This window comes from Sorex araneus, chromosome 4 (assembly GCF_027595985.1).
Source record: "Sorex araneus isolate mSorAra2 chromosome 4, mSorAra2.pri, whole genome shotgun sequence".
Lineage (NCBI taxonomy): Eukaryota > Metazoa > Chordata > Mammalia > Eulipotyphla > Soricidae > Sorex > Sorex araneus.
In genome coordinates, this window is record NC_073305.1 from 37,440,252 (window position 1) to 37,462,598 (window position 22,347).

Here is a 22,347-nt window from a genome sequence, read left to right on the forward strand (position 1 = left end):
TCCCGAGAAGGGCCGGGCGGGAGTGTGTGTGGTCAGGCACCAGGTCACATCTGCGTGTGTGTACACACAGACAGGCCGGTCCCCAGCCAGACTGCCCGTAATTAGGGTCTTAGGAGAGCCGTGTCCCTCAACCATTGGACGCCTGGAGCGTGCTCCTGTCCTGCGCCCGGTCCCAGACCACCAGTTTCCCACCCGTCTACACCAGGGGGGCAGAGGTGGCAGACCCCCATACAGGCAGGTGTTTCTTACTGTTTTTTTTTTTTTACTCCAGGTTCTGGACCCTAATATGGACCTCCGAACAGTGAAACACTTCATATGGAAGAGCGGTGGGGACCTCACCCTCCATTACCGTCAGAAATCCACGTGAAGGGTGTGTTAGCGCTCCTGGGTATTCACTGACTGACCTTCCTCGGGGCCCCCCCGAGAGTAGCCCGAGGAAGCCCACTGAGCCCCCACGGGAGCAAGACTTCTAACGGCCGGTTTGGTATGGACCGAGATTCTCTCCATCCAAGTGACTAATCGAGATGTAATATAGAATCCAGTCTCCATGTGTAGATTAAGCTGTCCCCAGGGAGGCCGCGCGCGCGTGTGCGTGAAGAGCCCCGAGCTGGTGTGGCCCCGTGAGCTGTGCAGAGACGCGACGACAGGCCAGTGCAGACTCTGCTCCCTCCTCCTGTGCCAGGGGCCCCGCGCTCTGTCTGTTAGCACTTGTTAGAGACTCCCCGTAGGGCCCTCTCTGTCACTGTGTCCCCCCACGCCCACACGCTCCAGCTTTTCTGAAGAGTACATTCCATTCGTGCGGGACCTATGAAGGCTTTTTTTCCAAGTTTGTCATTAAAAAAAAAAAAATGTGTTTCCACCGTTTAAGGCAGTTATTTTTTCAGGAATTTGCTGTTGCACAAGAGCCAGCCCATCTCACAATAAATGTTTATTGCTGGGCTTGTTTCTAAGACTGGCCCTCAGCTGTGTTCTGTCAGGAAGATCCGGTGAGATGCCAGGTGCTGCTCCCAGAGCATGCCCGGCTCCTGCCCGCGGTGCCCGGCCGGAGCGGCGGCCATGGGGGGCTCAGTGGTGTCCGTTCTGCAGGCCACTGGCTTCAGGGTTTCCCCCCACGGGGAGTGGCAGCCTGACTCCACTGAGGCCTGAGGCCAGGATGAAGTTCTGACTTCACTTAAACAGGACGGAACACTTGACAGGGTGTCCGTGAGCTGGCTGGAGAGGCCTACCCTGGGCGTATACATATTTGTTTTCCCAGTTTTATATGCAGGGTTTTTGTTGTTGTATTCAGATTTCTTTTCACTGTTCTTTCTAACACTCTAAAGCTTTCATAGAACCATTTGGATCTTGTACAGTATATAACTTATTGGGGATAAACACTTTAGCTTTGGGCAGGAAAAAACAAAAACAAAAAAAACTTTGGGTTCTCCCTAAGGTCATTTGCATTCTGAGCAGCTCAGTGGCCTGAGCTCTCAGAAGGATGCCGACACCCTCCTGTGTGAGCCAGAGCACAAGTGCCTTCAGAGGGCAGTTGCTTCCGGTCCGATTGCCTCCCTCCCCCGGCTTGTGTGTGACCTGTCCAGCAGGTCTGGGACGGGCAGGGGCCAGATCTCACTGTTGGCTGCAGACGGGCCCCTCCCTGCTGCCAGCTGCCTTTGGAAAGGGACCGGCCACCTGTGGCACTGGGCAGGCGGCAGTGAAGACGCGCCACATTTCCAGCGAGTCTCTCCCTTACGCAAAGAGCAGCTGGTTTCTTTTGTCGAAAATCCTTTCTATCTGTCAGATACAGCAGTGCACGTCGGGTGCGCATTTTTTTAGCAATAGTCGTGAATCAGTGGCAGCAGCAGCCCCCCACCCTTGTGGAGCAGCCATGGGTGTGCTCGTAGGGGCCTCGAGCCCTCCGCCCCACTGCCGAGCTCCCTCCGTCCGAGGGTCTCAGCCGACCCAGCCCTCCCTCCACCCCCTGCCCAAGCATGGTTGTACATTTTTCTCCCCCCAGTCAAACCAGTAATCACTTTGAGAGTTTGACCGTCTGCTATGCCAAAAGAGTAAAAACCTGTTATTTCACAGTTGTATAGAATAAAGGCTTTAGTTAAAATATTTCAAAGTGTAATGCACGTTTATTTTTATTTTTTTCCCACTTATCACATTCCTTCATGGTTACAGAGGCAAAGAGAAACTTGTGGCTTCATGTCCAACCTGGAAATGACATTAATATCTATTTTCTGCCCCATCAGGGTAGAGGGGCAGGGGGCTGGGGAGAGAGGAGGGGAGAGCTGGGCCCCGTGGGTGGTAGCAGACCTGGGTGGGGTGCTAGATGGCACTGTGGGCACAGCAGTGCGGGGAGTGACCAGTCTGTCGTGGGCAGTGACCCTGCCCCCTGCAGGACAAGCTTAGCATGCTCGTAGCTGCACACGAGCGCTTGGTACTCACGGGGCTAGAGGTAGGAGGTGCCCTTGACCTGGGGCCTGCTGTCCCATGAGAGGCTATAGTTCTATGGGTTCAGAATTCCTTGTAAGTGCAAACTTCACACATCAGGACGCAGAGTGGGTCTTTGCAGCAGGCGCTGAGTGTAGTGGGCGAGGGGTGAGGGAAGGTGGGGACTCTGCTGTGGTGGGTGCTCTGGGGGAGGGGCCCCACCCAGGACAAAGCCTCCCCTTCCTGCCAAAGGCACTGAGGGCGAGAGAAACACCCCCCATACTGTGGGCAAACAGAGGGCGCCTTCTCCTTCCCCACCCTGGCCCAGGCGGGTCAGGCCTGCTTGTGCAGCCCTCGGCTGGGCAGTCTGCTCTGGGGAGTCCACTCAGGGAAGGAAACGGAAAATGGCAATTTCCGGTCACCACCAAGGCTGCCTGGCTGCCTCGGATGTTCAGAGCAAGCTGTACAAGCTTAGATGCCGAGAGCAGTCACTCTGGGGCTGTGGGGTGTGAGGATTCGAGGGGAAGGGGCGGAGCACAAAGGGCCTAGCACTTCTGGGACCCCTGCCCCTGGGGAGCTGGTGGAACTGGTGGGCTTCCTGCCAGCGTAGGATGCATGTGTGCAGGGGGCAGCAAGCGACAGACCCCCAGCATTCCACAACACCCCTTCCTCCCTCCCGCCCAGCCCCCCTCACAGTCCCGCCAGCTGCTTAAGGAGGTGTCCTTCCTTCCCTGAGACCCCCTCGGCAGAGACCGCTCCTCTCCCAAGCCTTTCCTCTCCTCCCACCCCACGCGGGCTGGCTGGAGCCCAGCTCCCCCACCCAGGACCGCCAGGCAGAGTAAAGGCTCGGAAGGCTGCGTGGAACTCGGGGCCGCGGGAAACGTCCGGGGCTTTGCCCCCGCCCAGCGTGTTACTCGGGGCTGGGGAGCTGGGCCGGGCTGGCCACCTCCGCATCGGGGTTGTCTGTGCTTGCCGGCTCCTCCTCTGCCTGCGCCTCGAGCAGCTCTGCCGACAGCCCGTCCTCTGGGGAGGCCGCAGAGGTGAGGCTGTCGGGAAGTGTCAGCTGAGGCAGGTGGTCTGGCTGGGCCTGGGCCCCGGGGCTGTCCAGGAAGGAGACCTCAAACTCCGACCCTGACCATGTGGCCTCACCTGGAACAGAGGGCGGGGGGCGGGGGAGGCTGAGGCGGCTCGTAGGCTTCAGGCCAGGGTGGCCTCCGAGCCCCCCGTGTCCCACCCAGGGAGAGCAGGTCAGCATACAAGCCCCTCGATGGGACCACCCCAAAGCACCGGCCACTCACCTCCTCGCTCGTGAGAGCTGCTGGAGCCCACCTCCTCGGGGCCCGCGGTGGAGGTGAGCGAGGCAGGGGGCGGCGGGCCGGACCAAACCCCGGCTTCGCTGCTGTCCAGGAGGGCGATGCCCGACACATCCAGGAAGCCTGGGGCGGGGGAATGAGCATCTGGGAGGAGCATGGTGGCCAAGGGCCCACCACCCACTGTACCACACTCCCCACCCACGCCCCGGACTGGGGGAATCAGGCCGATGGGGCCCACATAAGAGGCGACATCCAAGCGGGTCTGGGAGGTCTCGGGCGTGTCCCGCCCTGCCCACAGCCTGCTTCTACCCCACCCACACACCCTCTGCCTCCACTTCCTTGCCCTGGGCCGGCCGCTACCTGGATCCATGACTCGCTGCAGTGGCGGCGGGGGCTGAAGAGGAATCTCCCCGGAACGTGCCAGCGCCGCGGGGTCTGGGTCTGGAGCGCCGTGGACGGGACTCCAGGCCTCAGTGAGTGGCTCCTCGGTGGAGGAACCCGGGACCTGCAGCAGGGCCTGCGGGAGCCAAGAAAGTGGGCGGAGAGGGCAGCCCAGGCCCAGCTTCCATGCCCCGGGCGGCCGGCCCTGGGGCCTGGCCTCCCCCGCAGAGCTGCGGCACGGGACTCCCAGAGGCACTCGGGGACCCGCCCGGCCGCCCGGGAGTCGCGGCCAGGCTCCCCTGCAGACTGGCAGACGGGGCCAGCTCACTGTCCACCCTCAGGAGCACCAGCCTCAGGTCCAGACCCCAGTGGCGGGGGCAGAGGCAGCACCTGCTGCTCCTGCTGTTTTGAAAAGCTCAGGGGCTTCCGGAGCACTGCACAGCTGCACCCCCGAGTGCCCCTTCTGCCCAGACGGCCCCCCGCCCCCCACATACCTCTGTGTAGTCGCCCTGCCGTGAGCCCAACTCTGGGCTCAGAGGGTCGGGAACAGCCTGAGGGGCGGGTCCCGGTGGTGGGACACCAGGTGGTGAGGCAGCCGGCGGCCGGGTCCCGGGCGGCTTCCTGTGGTAGCTGGGAGGCTGCGTGGGGATCCGGTGCAGGTACCCATAGCCGATGCCACAGCCCAGACTGCCGGAGGCCGAGAACGTGTCATTCCAGAGTGCTGCCCCCGCCCCAAACACAGCCCTTCCTCTCCCGCCGCCCCGGGCCCGGGGACCCAGGAGGTACCTGCCCTCTCCTCCCCAGGCTGCGTTGGGAGTCACAGTCACCTCCCGGCACGAGTCGGACTCGGAGTTGTAGACCAGCAGCTTCAGCGGCTTGCCCTCGTGGGTCTCGATGAGCGTAAAGAAGTCCTCGGACTGTGGCAGACACGCGGTGCCTGAGCCCTGCGCCCCTCAGCCAGACCCGCGAGCAGCGCCTGCCCCGCACCCGGCCCACCCGCCCGCCCGCCCGCTCGCTTCACCTCCTGCAGGATCTGATCCGAGCCCACCACATAGTCCGTGTAGGGGCGCAGGCCCGCGAGGGAGGCAGGTGAAGAGGGCTCCACGTCCTGCAGGGAGAACCACAGACCCCCCTCTCCTCACTGGGAGCAGGGGAACCGGAGAGCTACCACTCTGCTCCGTCCCCTCCACCCCGCCCGCCCGCCCAGCAGAGGGCAGCAGTGGCCTGGAACTGTCCCTCCGATTCAACTCCTAGCTGGTCTTCCCCAGGGGCCCCCAGCCACCACCATGGCTGTGACCCAGGACAGGTGGCTTCACCCTGCAGCCTCGGTTTCCCCTACCCAGCAGGCTATGTAGTTGTTACTGGGTTACTGGGCTGCTGCAGTTTTGAAGTAGCACAGGGAAAGGATTAAAACCATGGGGCGTGGGGGCGCAGTGCCACCGGCGGGTCCTCCTGTACCTGCAGGGAGAGTGCATGAGCAGCCTGTTGGTGCCTTCAGGCTTCCTGATACCCCAAAATTGTTGCTGTGCCTTTGGCCGGACCCCAACATCTTGGGACCAAGTTTACCATGAAATTAAATGGCCAAAAGTCAGGTATTGTCGGGCTGGAGCGATAGCACAGCGGGTAGGGCGTTTGCCTTGCACGCAGCCGATCCGGGTTCGATCCCCGGCATCCCATATGGTTCCCTGAGCACCGCCAGGAAGAACTCCTGAGTGCAAAGCCAGGAGTAACCCCTGTGCATCGCCGGGTGAGACCCAAAAAGCAAAAAATAAAAAAAAGTCAGGTATTGTGGGAGCCGTGCCCATAAATCACCTCCGGCTCAGCTATACAAGCTCACTTATTGGCCTTATTTCAGAGGCCCATAGATAATCTCAGAAGAGATCAAAAGCCAGTTAATCTTGGACCCATGCAAGGCTGAACAGACCAAGGCAAATCAGAGGCGGGTGGGTTGGCCTGTGCCCACCCAAGCAGAGCCCCTAGTGGTCACTTGCTTCCACAATCCAAAATGGCCTCCATACCCCAGGCCTGACTCCACCGTCTCAGGACGGACCTAGATATAATCTGCTGAAAATTCTGGTATGCGGGTTGTGTGACTGAAATCTCCAGGCTTTCTCGGGGTCGAGATGGGCTACCTACCCCCACCCTCCCTGTCCTTCCAGAAGAACTTGGCAGTCATATCCACCCCCCAGAGCTGCTTTGAAAAGCTACTCCAGCCGTACCACCCCGATAAAAATACCGAATGCCCTGAACAAACACCATGACCTCTTGGCACCTGTATCGCAAACCGTAATGCACAAAAGGAAAAGGAGAGAACAAGAAAGCAAGTGTGTCCCAAAGAGGGAGGCTGGGGTGGGGGACGGGGGGTGGGGGGAGGGTGGAGGGGAAATGGGGAATGTTGGTGGTGGGAAACGTGCACTGGTGGAGGGGTGGGTGCTGGATCATTGTATGGCTGAAACCCAATTATGACCAGCTTTGTAATGGTCTACCTCACAGATATCCAATTAAAAAGAATTTTTTTTAAAGTACTGTGGAGTTCATGCCCAATTCAATCAGCTCAATCAGTGGCTGAATAAACAGTTCTCCTACTGCTGGGGCTGGGGAGACGGCTCTGAGGACTGCAGGAGAGCTGGTGTGCTGCACGGGGCAGCCCTGGCCCCGGCCAAGGTCCGCCAGCACCACGGGGAGGACACTCTAGGCAGTCAGGTGCAGGCCAGAACAGAATAAAACCAGCTTTCCGCCCAGCCGCTCTGCCCGCCACAGGCGTTCAGGCTGCAGGGAGCTCCCTCCCCCCAGAAAAGCACATTTCTCAGCTCCCATTTCACCTGTGGGCCAACTGAGGCAGGCTGACAAGGTTGAGAGACCCTCCAGGAAGTGAGAGCAAGGGGCAGGGGCCCTCAACCAAGCCAGCAACCCCGCAAGCTCGGGGCCCTCTGCCTGTGTCCCCGTGGGTCAGATCCCTCGGCCACTGCAGCACCGGCAGATCCCAGGGCCAGCCCAGAGCCCAAAGGTGCCAGCAGGGGGGCTGCCTGGAAAACCATGCTGGCCGCTCCAGAGCACCCCGAGGCCCTCGGGGTGAAGACCAACAGCCGGGCAACCCTGTTCTGGGGACCTGGCCCCCTCGGGAGCCCCCCTCCCCATGCCCCCGCCCCCATCCACTCACCAGCACGTGCCACACGTGCTCACTGGCCCCTCGGAAGCTGCAGAAGCGGACGCTGGCGCCCAGCAGGCCCTGGCCGCCCCACATGTTGCTGGGCACCACCTCCACCTCGCGCACCCGCATGGTCTTCATGTTGAACACCTCCAGCTTCACGGGCTTCTCCACGTTGGCCTTCAGCAGGGCCTTCAGCGTGTCATTCTCCTTGTTCTACGGGGCAGGGCGGCACGGCTGACACGCCCAACACACCCACAGTGCCAGGCTTGGTGGGGGGCACCCCCACACACACACACACACGCGCCAGCAGAGTCCAGACCAGGGATGGGCTGGAGCCGTGGCTGGATGCCGGCCCGTGGCCTGCAGCCCCTGCGGTCAGGCACAACTTGCCTCCCTCTGCAAGCTGCCAGCACCACTCTGGGTCAGAACCGGTCCCGAGTGGGCAGAGCCCGAAGCCTGTCCCGGCCCTGGAGGCCGACCCCTGAGGTGCCATCGCAGTGAACACACGAGCTGGGCTGGGAGGGCAGCCCTGGGGGAACAGGAGGGTGGGTGTCCCTCCAGGAGGACAGGGCAGGGCTGGGTCTCTCATGGGAGAGAAACACACGCAGAGGCAGGAGGGAGGTCACCAGCTGTGTGTGCATATGCACACACACACAGACACACACACAGACACACACACACACACACACACGCAGAGGCAGGAGGGAGGTCACCAGCTGTGTGTGCATATGCACACACACACAGACACACACACACAGACACACACACACGCAGAGGCAGGAGGGAGCTCACCAGCTGTGTGTGCACATGCACACGCACACATAAACACCATACATATACACACATTCACACACATGCAGAAGCAGGAGGGAGCTCACCAGCTGTGTGTGCACATGCATACACACACATAAACACCACACATATATACACATTCACACATATGCAGAAGCAGGAGGGAGTGCACCAGCTGTGTGTCCACACACACACACACCCCACCACCACCACCCCCACCCCCCACCCCGAGGGGCAGAAGGGAAGCTCACCAGCCTCGAGTGCCCAATGGTGATGATGAAGTCAAAGTACGGCTCCAGGCCGGCCTGCTGGGCAGGGGAGTTCTCCTGCACCTGTCCCCCGCAGAGGCCCCGGTCACCACACCCCATTTCGGAAATCGCAGGGAATCCCAGACAAGCAGTCAGCACTGCTCGGCCCGGCCCTCTCCCCGCCCCACCGCCAGCTGGAGCAGCCTTGGCGGCCCAGAACCTCCTCACTCCCCGTCATCACCCGACACATGGGCACTCGCCCCGTTTAAGGCAACAGCCCACACGCCCCGGTGCTTCCCGGGAGAGGGCAGGGCAGCCAAGAGCTGCTCACAGGCCCAGGGCGGTGCTGGGGGACCCCAGGAAGGAAGGTCAGCCAGCCAGGAGGGCCGGGCCCGGGCTGTGCCCCAGCAGAGGCAGTGAGAGAGCAGCGGGGCCGGGCATGCGGACCCTGAGCTGGGGGAGCCATGTCCCTCCCCCGCAATTCCCCGCAGACTCACAGCAGTCCCTGGGCCTGGGGGGCTGCAGGAGCTGCCTCTCAGGGCTCCATGGACATAGCCTGGCTGTGCGGGGGGGGGCGGGGGGGCTGTTCCTGGGGCTCTGGGTGCCTCTGCAGGGGAGCCCCGTACTGCTGCCCGCCCTCCAGTGCTGCATTCCCCAGGGAGGCCTCTGGCTCCAGGCCAGGTGCCCCCCACGAGGGGCTCCCTCCTGGCAGCGTCTCCAATTAGGCCCCGTGAGTCAGCCCAGGGGCCAACACAAGCAACCCCCACTGGGTGCTGGAGCCCTGGTGCGGAGGAGGTGCTGCTCCTGCCAGGGGCACTTCCAGCCGCTCCACCTCGGAGAGTGGGGGGGCGAGCCCCGATGCCATGCCACCCTGAGCCCAGGCCGGGCTGGCAGAATCCCACCAAGTGATACACGGCTGCATCCCCAAACCCACAAGCTGCAGCTCCCTCTGTCCCACCCTCTTAGGGGTCCACGGCCTGGGCCTGCATCAGCGGCTTCTTAGCACACCCCACGCTCACGATCTGCAGTGCCAGGGGCAGGAGCTGACACGCACAGGGGCCGGGGGACCTGCACCCACTCTCAGCTCTGGTGCTGGCTTCCCCCAGCAGACAGGGGAGAGGAGAGCCCAGTGGCTGGGTCAGGCATGGGTCCCCCTCCCTGCCCCTGAAAGTCAGCCCCACCCTGAGCCTCTCTGGACCAAGCCCCTGGGGCAGGGTCTTCTCCCGGCCCAGAGCAGAGCTACTCACTGTCCATGCCCGGGGCGGGGGTCCCTACTTTCCCTTTTTCCAGAGGATGAGGTGGGCACAGACCAGCTCCAACTCAAAAGCTCCCCCAGGCGCCACCTGTCTGAATACCCTCTGGAACCCTTCGATCCGGGCATCGTCAACACCCACCTTTCCACCTCCGTGTCCTGGCCCATCATCCCTTGCAGGCACGTCAGCCTCACCTTCCTGCTCTGCCCTCCAGGGCCTCCTCTGCCCTGCACCCCCCTTCCAGGTCCTTGCCTTCGTCCCTTCCCACAAGCTGTTCCAAGCAGCCCATGGCCTTGGCCGAGCTCTATCCACCCAAGCACCTACCCATCATCACCCTGTCCCCTGACCCTGCTTGGTCAGTCCTGGCCAGCACGGCCGCACACCTGTTAATGCTTCCTGTTTCCCCCCCCCCCCCGCCCCCTCCCCCGCCCCGCGGCCTCATCCCCTCAACCCTCCCCCCACCCCCCTGCAAACACGCAGCCGGAGAACGCAGCCCGTGGCTCTCTGCAGCGGCCTGGGTCTCTGGGCCTAGAACACAGACGGCTGGGCATGTGCCCAAAGCTCCTGGTCTGTGAAATGACGAGGCCGGGGAGGGAGGCGGGAGGGCATCCTGTGGCTGTCCCTGGGTCCCCTCACTGTGGCCGGCTGGAGGGCCTCTGTCCGGGGCCCGCAGGCCCAGCCCCCTGCTGGTGGGCTGTGGGACTGCACGGGGCGATCCCGGCGCCTGCTTCGGGCCTCGGGAAACCTTCCCCAGGGCCAGCCCTCCCCGCAGCTGGGCCCGGGCCACCTGCTCTTCCTTCCCTGGGGCCCCTTCCTTAGCACTGTCCCACTGCCGACACCAACGGCCAGGACGGCCCCCCTCCTCCCCGCATCCACCCGAGGCAGGGATGCTCAGAGCACCCACCCCGCCCCCCACATGTCCAGCCCCTCCGCCCTGCACCGGCAACAGGCGCCAGCAACAAAATCCCCCAGGCTGAGGGGCCCTCGCCTAAGACTCAGGGCCGGGCCCCGCGACCTGCCCAGGCTGCGCACCCACCCTCTTGGAGGGACCGGCCTCCCCTCTCCCACCTTCCACCCGCAGCCCCTTCGGCAGCGCCCCCGACCCAGGGGTCTCCAGGCGCGCACTGGCCCCTTCTCCAGCCCTGCCGTCTCCCACTTGGCCTGGCTGGTCCCCCCCTCTCCGAGCCCACCGCGTTTCTGCGTCCACCCCACCACCCCCCTCCCCGGGACAGCAGGGCCCCCGGTCGCCTCCAGCTGGGCCCGAGGGCGCGGGCCGGGGCCGGGGGTCTGGGTCCCGCGGGCTCTAACTGGGGCTTCGGAACACAGCGGGCGACCGTGGACGGGCCCTGGGCGCGCGGGGTCGCACCGGGGCGGGGGGGGCGGGCCACATTCTCGGGGGCTTCGCAGACGCCCCGGGCCCGCCCGCCCGGGACGGGCTCCGGCTTCCGGCACAGTTGGCACAGCTGGCACCACGGCCACGCAAGGGCCGTCGCCTCTCGCGCCCCGCAGCCGGGGGCAGAGGGGAGGGCAGGGGACAGCACCCAGCCCGGGCGACCACCCAAGGCCTCCGCACCACCCCCCCAGACCAGAAGCCCCCGCGCCGCGCCGCGCCACACCACGCCGAGCCGCGGGCTCCCGCCCCAGTCTCGGGCACTCACCCCGTGCAGGTGGAAGCCCTCGTCGCCGCCCGCGGGCAGCTCGGCGCTGGCACCCAGCCCCATGGCACCTGCCCGCGCCCCCCGGAGCCCGGCGCAGACCCTCCTCCCCGCGCCCCCAGCTCCGACTCGGCGCTAGATTAGCCGCGCCTGGTCACGTGCGCCCCCGCCCCGCCCCCGGCTGTGACGCGCTTGGCAACCGGCCGGCCGCCCCGTTGCCAAGGACGCGCGCGCAGCCAACTGCTGCCGGCCGCCGGAGGCGTGTCCGGTTCCTGACGGGGGCATCCTGTGCCTGGCGCCTCAGCTCCACACACACACACACACACACATCCCCGATATGGCCAGCGATGACTCCTCCTCCCTTATGGTGCGTGCCCCCCCCCCGTCGCCACCCCAATCCCCCGACTGGCCTCTGGCTCCTCCCCCCACCCCCACTGGCCCGCGCTTCTGCTCTGGCCGCTCCCGCTGTCCACTGCTACCCCTCTTTAGCTGACTGGCGTAGGTTGGGGCCACATCAGGCGATTCTCGGGTGCTACTGCTGGCTCTGTGCTCAGGAGTCTTGCTGAGGAGCATTTGCGGTGCCGGGAATCACGTGCCCAGGGATCTGTCTTTCTGGCGCCTTCTTTTAGGGCTGGGAAAGCCCACAGCCTGCCGTGCTCAGGGGTTACTTCCAGCTTTGTGCTCAGGGATCAAACTGGGTCTGCTGCCTGAAAGGCAAACCCTGTCACCCCAGTCCGATGTCTCCACTTCCTCCCCCCACTTTATCCGCCTTACTCTGATGTTGGCGGGTAGGGTCTTGCCCCTTCTGCCCACATCCCAGCCAGAGTGTCAGCTCCTGTGTCCTGCCTGAGTCTCCCACTTCTTTTTATCCCACCCAGGAATGCCATCTCTCCTGGACACCTGCTACAATCTTACCCCCCACTGCTTCCTGACTTCAGATCTGTCCGCTACACATCCTCCACCACCGCTATTCACCCCGCCCTCCACCTCCACTTCCAGTACCACCCACCACCCACCACTCCTCCCCGCCAGGAGCACTACATAACACTACCATCATCGCTACTACAAATACCACCCTCCACCGACCAGTAGAACCACCATCACAACTACCACCCACACCATCCACCACTACAAACACCACCCACCACTTACTACTCACCATCACCAGATCCCCACCACTCCCCACCTCTTAACACGACCATCATCCCCATCACAAATACCACCAATAGTCCTCCCCCTCAGGGCCACACACACACACACACACACACACACACACACAGAGATACACAGACACACAGAAACTCACACACACAGCCCGAGTAGATTTTGAGAGACTTATCTGTACAGTTAAACGTCCCAACTCCTTATGACTTAAGAGTTTGGTATCTGCATCTTTACCTAGAGGCTGCAGGCTGTGTACTCTCGGACCACACCAATTGTCACCCCAGCAGCAGACATCAACCTTACAGGGAGTGGACCTTCCTTTTGAAATTTCAGCCCTTACACACACTGAGAGACCATTATCCAGTCCTTGTTTCTCTAGACTTCGACTCCCTTGAATGTCGAGGTGCAGATGATAGTGCATGGGATGATAGGATAAAAGGGGCCAGGATGTGGCTCACGTGGCAGGCATACAGCCCTGAGATCCATTCCAGGAACCTTATGTCTCTCCATCCATGCCCCTCCACATCCCTGCCAGCACTGCGGGCTATGTACCTGGTGGTTCAGGCCAGAGTACCATGAGGTATGAATGGTCAGGTAGAAAGATAAGATAATAAATAAATATAATAGATAGATTGATAGATGGACTATTAATAGGTAATAGATACAATAAATTGAGAGATGTATAGATAAAAAATGATAATGGCTAACGCCCTTGATCCACTCCCCAGAGGCAGCCCATGTAACTTGTAGCTCTAAACTATGGTGGGATTTTCCTTCCTGGGCCCCTCTTCTCCCCTTCCCAGCCTAAGTCAGGCCTTCGCTGTTCCATCTCATACTAGGAAGATAATCTGGGGGAAATCTCCAGATTCCTTCCCAGGAACACTGCAAGAATTGCCCACTAATCTCTGAGCACAGGATGAGACCCCAGGTTCACTGTTCTCGATGTCGCAGAAGCGAGAGGGATGCTGAGAGGGAGGAGGCAGGGAGAGCAGAAAGGGCCAGGGACTCTGAACTCTGCCTTCCTCCCTGCAGGCCGGCGTCATCTACTACAGCCAGGAGAAGTACTTCCACCACGTGCAGCAGGCAGCGGCCGCGGGCCTGGAGAGATTCAGCAATGACCCTGTGCTACAGTTCTTCAAAGCCTACGGAGTGCTCAGAGAGGGTGAGGACGCCTCCGGCGGGACAGGGCACCCAGAATGCTGCTAGAAGGTGTCCATACAGGGCTGGAGCGATAGCACAGCGGGTAGGACGTTTGCCTTGCACACCCGGGTTCAATCCCCACCATCCCATAGGGTCCCCCGAGCACCGCCAGGAGTAATTCTTGAGTACAGAGCCAGGAGTAAGCCTTCTGCATCACCAGGTGTGACCCAAAAAACTAAAAACCAATAATAATATTAGAGGGTGCGCATGCAACCTGTGATGCCCCAGCCTGTGGGTCGGAGGCCTCCCCTGTGCCTCTGTGTCCCCTCTGTAAAATGAGGAGGCAGAGAGAAGTCTGCCCATGGGCCTGAAGACCCCCCCACTCTCTGTGCCTGCCAGGGCACCCTCCCCCGCCACACCCCAGGCCGGCGCGCAGAGCCTCACTCACCCCAGGGGGGCTCTCTCTGCAGACCACATCCAAGAGGCCATCACCAGCCTGGAGAGCATCCGGAATCACCCCGACGTGACGCTGTGCTGCACCATGGCCCTCATCTACGCACACAAGCACTGGGAGAACATCGGTGAGCGCGGGGCCTGCTCTGTTCCCTTCACCCCGGGCCCTCAGAGCACTCTGTGGCTGGGCCCTCTGGAGGTCGGGTGGGTAGGGGGGTGGCGGGGGAAGACACAGACAGAGAGCATGCCAGGAGGGGGGTCCTCCTTCAGACTCCGAGAGTGGGGAACCCTCTCCTTTGCCAGCATCTGGCTAGGAAGCATCAGCCCAACAGACATCTGCTCTTCAACCCTCACCCCTGCCCGCATGTTCCGACCCCCCACCCTGCCCCAGTCCACCATCTACTCTAGGGACAGAAGGGACAGAGCCCAGGCCTGTGCGCTTCTTTCATGTCACTCACCCAGAATGCAACAGGGCCTTGGGCCTCCGGGTCGGCTCTGCTCAGTACTGCTGGGCGCAGAGAGAAGTGTGATCTGAGCTCAAAGCCAGGATCTGCCTCCTGGGCTGGGCGGCTCCCGTGCTGTGCCCAGGGATGGGCTGCAGGAGGAGCAGGGCAGGGGGGCAGGGGGGAGGGGCTCTATGCTGGGACCCAGGTGAGGGGGGAGTCGGCCACAGTGTGGAGAATGCCCTGGGGTGCTCAGGGATGGCTCCTTGGGCCTTTAGTGCCCCATCTAGGACAGGCTTCCCTCCTCCCCCAGCTCTTTATCTCCCACTGCTTCTGAAACTTGCGTCATGCCTGAGTTTGTCGTGACTTGTCATAGTCCAGACCCAAAAGGGGAGAAGGACATAAGTTTGTTTCATTGTCTTGGGCTGAGGAATCACGACGGTTGGGGACTCTAACCCATCCGACAAATGACTCAAAAGTTGAGGCTGCATTCATACTCTAAAAAGATATTCCAGAGGCCAGAGAGATGATACAGCAAGCAGGGCACTTGTCCTGCACTCACTCAGCCGACCCAGGTTCAATCCCCGGCATCCCATACGGACCCCGAGGACCACCAGGATTGATTCCTGAGTGTAGAGCCAGTAGTAGCCCCTGAGCATTGCCAGGTCTGACCCTAAAACAAAAACAAAAACATAAAACTACACTCCAAAGTGTCAATTAAGATCATACAAGATTACAGTCTCCACTTAAGTTTAAAACAATACAGTTTACAGACATAGGTCAATAGGCTTATCTGCAGTCAGTAGGTTTAACTTCCGTCCCGGCTGTACCTCTCACAGGAGCAGATTGTCTCTCTGCACAGTTCAGGGTCAGGACATGCTCTTTGCCATCCCGTATCAGCACTGGAGGTTGTGAATCCGGGGGTCTGTTAGGGATTCAGCCCGGGATCTCTTAGGGCTCTATACGGCCAGCACAGATGAATGTTTTTCAATTTTGGGGGTCTGACTCCTAAAAACCTCTTAGCCCTTCCTTCATCGAACAGTATGTGGATGATGTCTTCTTAAACTCCGTAATGTATATATGTGTGTGTGTGTGTACATATATATATATATATATATATATATATATATTACACAGTTACAAAGCTGTTCATGATCAGGATTCAGTCATCCCTCCACCAGTCTGTCTGTCTGTCTATCTGTCTGTCTGTCTTTCTCTCCCTCCCCCCACCCTTTTGGCATTTTACTACTAGGGACAGAGCATGATAACAGGTAGGTTATCATGTATGTTTCTTTGCCTACTTTCAGGACACAGTTTTTATCCAGAGTGATCATTTCCAACTATCATTGTCAAGACCACTCGACAATGATATTGCAATTTATTTTTTCGAGGGAGATCACACCTGGTGATGCACAGGGGTTATTCTTGGCTCTGCATTCAGTAATTACTCCTGGCGGTGCTCAGGGGACCATTATGGGATGCTGGGAATTGAACCTGGGTTGGCCATGTGCAAGGCAAACGCCCTACCCGCTGTGCTATGGCTCCAGCCCCTCCCCCAGGCAATTGAGGCAGGCTTCCAAACCATGGGCCAAGGAGAGGGACAGACATCGAACAATCACACTCACTTGTGGGATATAAAAACACAAAAACAAACGAACAGAAAGACATGGTATGAGGCTAACATCCATGGACAGTGAAACAAGGGCGGGGAGGATTGGCCCATGGCTGGAAAGTCTGTAATAGTACAGCATATAACGTTAGCACTGGAAGCCAAGCGGGTCGTCGTGCTTGCAGACAGGGAAGCGGTTCAGGAGCTGGAGAGCAGCCTGAAGGAGAAGCGCAAGACCGCCAGCGGGAACGCCCTGTACTACGCCGGCCTCTTCCTCTGGCTCATGGGCCGCCACGACAAGGCCAAGGAGTACATCGACCGCGCGCTGAAGATGGCCTCAGGTTCCTTCAGAGAGGTACCAGGGACTCACGGGACAGGAGCTGGGCGCCCACCTCCCACCTGGGCGCACACGAGAGCCTCCAAAGGGGGAAGAGAACTTGGGACAGATTGGGGGCGGGGCAGGGGGGCTGGCGGTGTGGAAGGTCAGCGAAGGTGCCTGCAGAGGGGAGGGAAGTCTTTGCGATAAAGGTTTGTTTGGTTTTTTTTTTAATTAAAATGTGATTATTGGGGGCTGGACTGATAGCACAGTGGGTAAGGCGTTTGCCTTGCTTGCGGCCAACCCGGGTTCGATTCCCAGCATCCCATATGGTCTCCTGAGCACCCCCAGGGGTGATTCCTGAGTCCAGAGCCAGGAGTGACCCCTGTGCATTTTTGGGTGTGACCCAAAAAGAAAAAAATAAATAAATAAAATAAAATGTGATTATGGTTCAGGTGACAGGGTTACACTAGTACTCAAGTTTATAGTGTTGATGTATCAAGTTATTGCACCCCACCCCCACCAAAGTGCCGTGACCCTCCAACACACACACACACATACACACACACACACACACACACAGGTCCCTATGTCACCTCCCGTCTGGCCTTGCTGCCCTCTGACCCCCACCCCCATTATCTGGTGCATCCTTTGATCCCCCTTAGCCCCTGTGTGCCTGTGACTCCCGTCAACCTCTTGGTTCCCCTAACGCCCCCTGCACCTCAGGCCCATGGCTATGTGCCGATATCCAGGGTCGACTGTGATGGAGACTGTCCAGAGCCTTCATCCCCTTTATCTGCCCATGCGACAGAGGAGTGACACCATCCTGTACTGGCCCTTCTGCTCAGACCGTCCCCTCCGACTCCCACTCCCCAGCCCCTGAAGAACATGACTATTTTTCACATGGCTGCACAGTCTTCCATCGCATACCACAACTTCTTTATTCACTCATGGCTGGAGTTTTGTTGCTTTCTCTATTTTTTGCTGTTTGGGTCATACCCAGCGATGCACAGGGGTTACTCCTGGCTTTGCACTCAGGAATTACTCCTGGCGGTGCTTGGTGGACCATATGGGATGCTGGGAATTGAACCCAGGTTGACCTCATGCAAGGCAAACGCCCTACCCGCTGTGCTGTTGCTCCAGCCAATGGCTGGAGTTTTCAAGGCTCCCTGTCGTTGCTGAAGGGGGATTCCTTTGGGGCCTGTGCTTCGAAGGGCGCCCCCTGAAGGGGAGGGTGGGCAGAAGGCAGTGGGAGCACGGGCCTGCTCTGAGCTCGCTAAGATTTGTGCCTGGCCTAGTCTCAAGTCCCGGGGCCTTGGGGCAGGGAAAGGCTGGACGAGGCAGGGCCTCCCTGTGCCTCTTGGGTGGGCAGGGGGTGGTCCCAGGACTTCACCTCTCTCTGGCTCTCTCCCCAGGGCTATGTGCTCAGAGGCTGGGTGGACCTCACGTGCGGTGAGCCCCACATGGTGAAGAAATCCATCAAGTACCTGGAGCAGGGGATCCAGGACGGCAGAGACGTCCTGGGGATGATGGGCAAGGTGGGCAGCAGAGGGGAACTGGGGCTGGCCCTGGCCCACCCCTAGAGGAGGTCCCCCACCTGACTCACTCGGGCTTCATGTCCCACCCTCTGGCTAAGGCACCCCCTCACACCCCATTACATGACTTTAGGGTTCTATGATCATGCTGCACTGTAGCACTGTCGTCCCGTTGTTCATCGATTTGCTCGAGCGGGCACCAGTAACGTCTCCATTGTGAGACTTGTTACTGTTTTTGGCATATCATATACGCCACGCGGAGCTTGCCAGGCTCTGCTGTGCAGGCGGGATACTCTTGGTAGCTTGCCGGGCTCTCTGAGAGGGACAGAGGAGGGGCTGGAGCAATAGCACAGCGGGTAGGGCGTTTGTTTGCCTTGCACGCGGCTGACCTGGGTTTGATTCCCAGCATCCCATATGGTCCCCTGAGCACCGCCAGGAGTGATTCCTGAGTGCAGAGCCAGGAGTAACCCCTGTGCATCGCTGGGTGTGATCCAAAAAGCAAAAAAATAGGACAGAGGAATCGAACTCGGGTCAGCCACGTGCAAGGTAAATGCCCTCCCCACTGTGCTCTCAAGCTATGAGAGAAAAATCTATGAGAGAATAAAATTCTTTCAGGTTTGTGTTACTAAAAATCTCTTTAGGAGCGGCTGGAGAGATAGCACAGCGGGTAGGGCGTTTGCCTTGCACGCGGCCGACCCGGGTTCAAATCCCAGCATCCCATATGGTCCCCTGAGCACGGCCAGGGGTGATTCCTGAGTGCATAGCCAGGAGTAACCCCTGTGCATCGCCAGGTGTGACCCAAAAAAAGAAAAAAAAAATCTCTTTAGGAGTTTGTGCTCATGTTTAAAAAAGAAAAAGTCTGAAAGTCTGCCAAGATGAATTTGCAGCCAGTATATGCCCCTGTTATTCAGGAGGCTCCTGGCCCTCTCCATGGGGGGCTGCGGGATAACGGGAGGTGCTGGGAGAGAACCCCGAGAGTTCCCAGCTGCCCAGAGCAGTGGGAGCCCCGAGACAAGTGCACACCCACACTCCGCACACCCCAGCTCGGCCAGCCAGGCCCCCAGCCTGCTTACGGGGTTCCAGGTAGGCCCCACGCAAGTTGGCAGGCCATGGGCTAGAGGAGGGGTGCCCCAGAGAGAAGGGGAGACAGCAAGGATGGGGAGGATGGGGAGGAGGGGACCCAAGCCCAGCCCCAGGGAACTCTGGGGCTAGTGTCCCCCCTGGAGCCTGCACTGTAGGTGCTGAGTGGCCACCCCCAGGGGTCTGGCTGGCAGTGTAGTGCCCTTCAGCCCTGCGCCCCGAGCAGGGGCCCCGAGGGTTCCCGGCTGGCCCACAGGGTCCCCCACTGTATGGGTCTCCCGAGACCGTGGCCTGGAGGACAAGGTCCTGAGCTGGGGGAGCAGGGGCACACCGAGGAGCAGAGCCCCCAGCCCGCCTCTGTGCCCGACTCACAGATGCCCATGGCCACAGGGGCACAGACGGCCCCTCCGGCTCCTGCAGGCCCTTCCAAGCACTACCCTAGCCCGCGCAGTGCAGAGGGAGGAGTGGGCAGGAGAGGGGGCGGCCCTGGGCAGTGCCCAGCTTCCCCGCTCTCCCCACCGGGCCCTCAGAACTCTCTCCATCACTCACCCAGCCGGGACCCGGGAGCCTCTGAAGGGCCCCTGCCCCTGGGCCCAGGAGGCCCCCTGGCCCAGCTGAGGGACCCGCAGTGCCCACACACAGGCAAGGTTCGGTCCCAACTCCCGTCAACTCCTGTCCACCGACGGCCTCTTCTCTGGCTCCGGGCAGGCGACCTACTTCCTGCAGCAGCAGAACTACACGGGGGCCCTGGAGGTGGTGAACCAGATCACCGTGGCCTCGGGGGCCTTCCTGCCTGCCCTGGTCCTGAAGATGAGGCTGTTCCTGGCACAGCAGGACTGGGAGCAGGCCGTGGAGATCGCCAACAGGTGAGGGCAGGGCCCCCAACGCTCCCGGAGCCCAGGTGACAGGCGGGGGCGGGGGCGGGGGGCGCCAGCCGGCTGGGAGATACCAAGGCTGTACTGGGACCAGGTGGAGGGAGAAAGCCGTTCCCCAGAGGGCTGAGGACCGGTCATGGGTCCCTAGTGGGGACGGGGTGGCAGGAGGGTCGAGGGGAAATCACCAGTGTCGCTGCAGGAGCCTGTGGAGCCGGCTGTGAGAGAAGGGCGGGAACGGTGTCCAGACAGTGACAGGAAGTGCCCGGGAGTTAGCCTGATAAGGGAGGGTGGGCGCAGGAGGGGGGGACTCTTGCATCACTGAGCCTCTTAAACGCCTGAGCCGGAGCCGGAGCGATAGTCCAGGGGTAGGGCATTTGCCTTGGCACACAGCCAACCCGGGTTCAATCCCCGGCATCCCATATGGTCCCCCGAGCACTGCCAGGAGTAATTCCTGAGTGCAGAGCCAGGAGTAACCCCTGAGCATTGCTGGGCGTGACCCAAAAAAGAAAAAAAAAAGATGTATTCATAGGGGTCCCTCCAGCTTCTCATCAGAGCTCCCAAGGGGTCAGGAAGGGGCCTCTCGGCCTCAGTTGCGCCCGGCCGGGGCTCCACACTTGAGCCTTCTCTCTGTCCCCGCCCGCGCTGCACGCTCCCCACTGTCTGCCACTCCCTCTCACCTTCCTGCTCGCCCTCCCGACCTACCGCTGCCCTGCCGGCCGGCTGCTGTGGGCACGGGCTCAGAGCTCCCAGCTGGAAGCCTGCTTCACCCGCGGGGCCTTCAGCTTGGCGGCTTGTCCGTCCAGCTGGGAGGGAACAGCCGGGCGCGCCTCTCCACGCAGCTCCACGTCGGACGGGTGTTTCCCATATCCTTGGGTACAAGCCATTGCCTGACGCTCAGCGTGATTTTCCAAGAGCCCCCAAACGGACCGGGGTTCAGAGCCTCCAGACCCAGACCTCGGTCGTGGTCGGAGCTCCGTGGGCACCTCCATGACGTGCAGGAGTTACTTGTGGGCAGAGGGACCCCCTTCTCTGTCGATGGGCACTGCCCCCGCAGGCTGAGAGGCTGAGACGCGGAATGTTGAAGCCCTCCAGCCCGCGCAGGAGCTGACTGCTTCCCCGCAGCACGGAACAGCAGCCGTGGCTCCCCCGCCCCCACTCCATGTGCAACCTCAGACCCCCCCCAAGCTCCTCTCTGCCCACCCAGACACCCAGACCTACCCCTCCATTTGCGCCGTGGACATTTGTGGGAGCTGGACCCTCCACAACATCTGTCACAGGCACCCCGAGAGGTGACAGCAGAGAAGGCTGCTTCCGGGGACTGGGAGGGGGCAGACAGCAGGCTGGGGCTGAGTGACACGGAAGGCTCCCGGGGGTCACACGTGACCCACTCTCCTCGGGGACCCTTCCAAGGCCTGGCCACACTCAGGCTGCTGGGAAGGTGGGCTTCGATCTGGGAGCAGCAACCCCCTCCCCAGACATGCCCCCCCAGAGAAGCAAGGAGTGGCCAGCCCACCCTCCCAGCCTCGGGGCGGGGGGGCCCTCTGTACTCACGGGGCTCCTCCTCCCCCTGCCCAGAATCCTGGAGAAGGACGAGAACAACATCGACGCCTGCCAGGCCCTGGTGCTGCACGCGCTGGCCAGAGAGGGCGACACCGCTTCGGTGAGTTCCTGGGCGCCCGTGAGGGCCTGGCGGGTCCAGGCTGGCATGGCCCCTGTGGGGGTGCTCTGAGCCTGCAGTTCCGAGGCCCGCAGCAAGCAGGAGTCTGATCCCCAACGCTTCCGTGTGCCAGGGGTCAGCCCGGGCCCCTTCCTCGTGTCCTGCCGGGGTCCCACCCCCTTCCCAGGGGGCCCAGCGACTACAGGGATGGAGGGGGCTGCCCTGGGGACAGTGCCAGGCCCCGCGCCCCTGTGCCCCCGTGGCAGGCCGCCTGCCCTCTCCCGTCGCAGCGGCCCTGTGATGGCGGGAATAGCTGCGCTGATCCATGCTGCCAGGTGGCCCCTGGGGGCCCCAACTTGGTCCTGCCAGAGACCAAGCCAGCCCCGGTGCAGCAGGAAGCACTGGGAAAACTCAGTGGACCCCCCACCCCCCCTGTGCCTGGGCAGAGTCTTTCTCTTTGTTCGTTTGGCGTCACACTGGGGCAGGGAGGAAGGGGGGAGACCACTCCCAGCCTGCGTCCGGCCCGTGCTGCCCCGGGGACCAGCCCCTGCCTCCAGTGTGATCCCCCCAGACACACTGTTCTCGAGTCCGGCCCCCATGGGGCCTGGGATCGAGGACTGTGCCTGCGGCGTGCGGCTAAACAGCGTCTCTGAAGGGTTCCAAGCGGGACGCGGAGGCTCTGAGAGACTGGGGGTGTGGGGCGTGTGTCAAACAGAGGGAGCTGCGCGCTTCTGGGGGGACCCCCTGATAGGGGCCCCAGCTCCATGCCAGAGCCCAGAGTCTCGAGGAGGCCCTCCTGGGCCCTGGCCTCGGGGGACCCCGACACAGTCAGTGTCCTGTGTCACCTCCTTGGTGCCACCCTCCCCA

General features: G+C 61.3%; 3 protein-coding genes across 5 annotated transcripts in view; 2 read left to right on the top strand and 1 right to left on the bottom strand.

The window, feature by feature from the left end:
* WDR48 (WD repeat domain 48) overlaps nt 1-2,097 on the top strand; it is a 51,922-nt gene extending 49,825 nt beyond the window's left edge. The window contains exon 19 of the mRNA XM_004614560.3: nt 272-2,097. Within this exon, the coding sequence (XP_004614617.1) occupies nt 272-367 (96 nt within the window). The 3' untranslated portion in view covers nt 368-2,097. The remainder of the gene's footprint in view (nt 1-271) is intronic.
* On the bottom strand, nt 1,269-11,363 carry GORASP1 (golgi reassembly stacking protein 1). Of its 3 annotated transcripts, none has more exons than XM_055134377.1 (9): nt 11,212-11,363; nt 8,304-8,384; nt 7,270-7,473; nt 5,131-5,217; nt 4,896-5,026; nt 4,604-4,796; nt 4,089-4,245; nt 3,714-3,851; nt 1,269-3,564 (listed from the first exon to the last, which is right to left on the bottom strand). In XM_055134377.1, the coding sequence occupies exons 1-9, from the start codon at nt 11,272-11,274 to the stop codon at nt 3,326-3,328; spliced, it is 1,293 nt and encodes a 430-aa protein (XP_054990352.1). In that variant the 5' UTR covers nt 11,275-11,363; the 3' UTR covers nt 1,269-3,325. The 3 variants fall into 3 exon arrangements, with proteins under 3 accessions (XP_054990352.1, XP_054990353.1, XP_054990354.1); XM_055134378.1 differs by lacking the exon at nt 11,212-11,363 and adding an exon at nt 9,695-9,898; XM_055134379.1 differs by lacking the exon at nt 11,212-11,363 and having other exon boundaries at nt 7,270-7,494.
* Nucleotides 11,364-11,468: 105 nt separating this feature from the next.
* The window catches only part of TTC21A (tetratricopeptide repeat domain 21A), a 32,933-nt gene continuing 22,054 nt past the window's right edge, over nt 11,469-22,347 (top strand). The window contains exons 1-7 of the mRNA XM_055134381.1: nt 11,469-11,575; nt 13,405-13,534; nt 13,983-14,093; nt 16,203-16,372; nt 17,749-17,871; nt 19,657-19,814; nt 21,399-21,483. Coding sequence (XP_054990356.1) covers nt 11,546-11,575; nt 13,405-13,534; nt 13,983-14,093; nt 16,203-16,372; nt 17,749-17,871; nt 19,657-19,814; nt 21,399-21,483 — 807 coding nt within the window. The 5' untranslated portion in view covers nt 11,469-11,545. The remainder of the gene's footprint in view (nt 11,576-13,404; nt 13,535-13,982; nt 14,094-16,202; nt 16,373-17,748; nt 17,872-19,656; nt 19,815-21,398; nt 21,484-22,347) is intronic.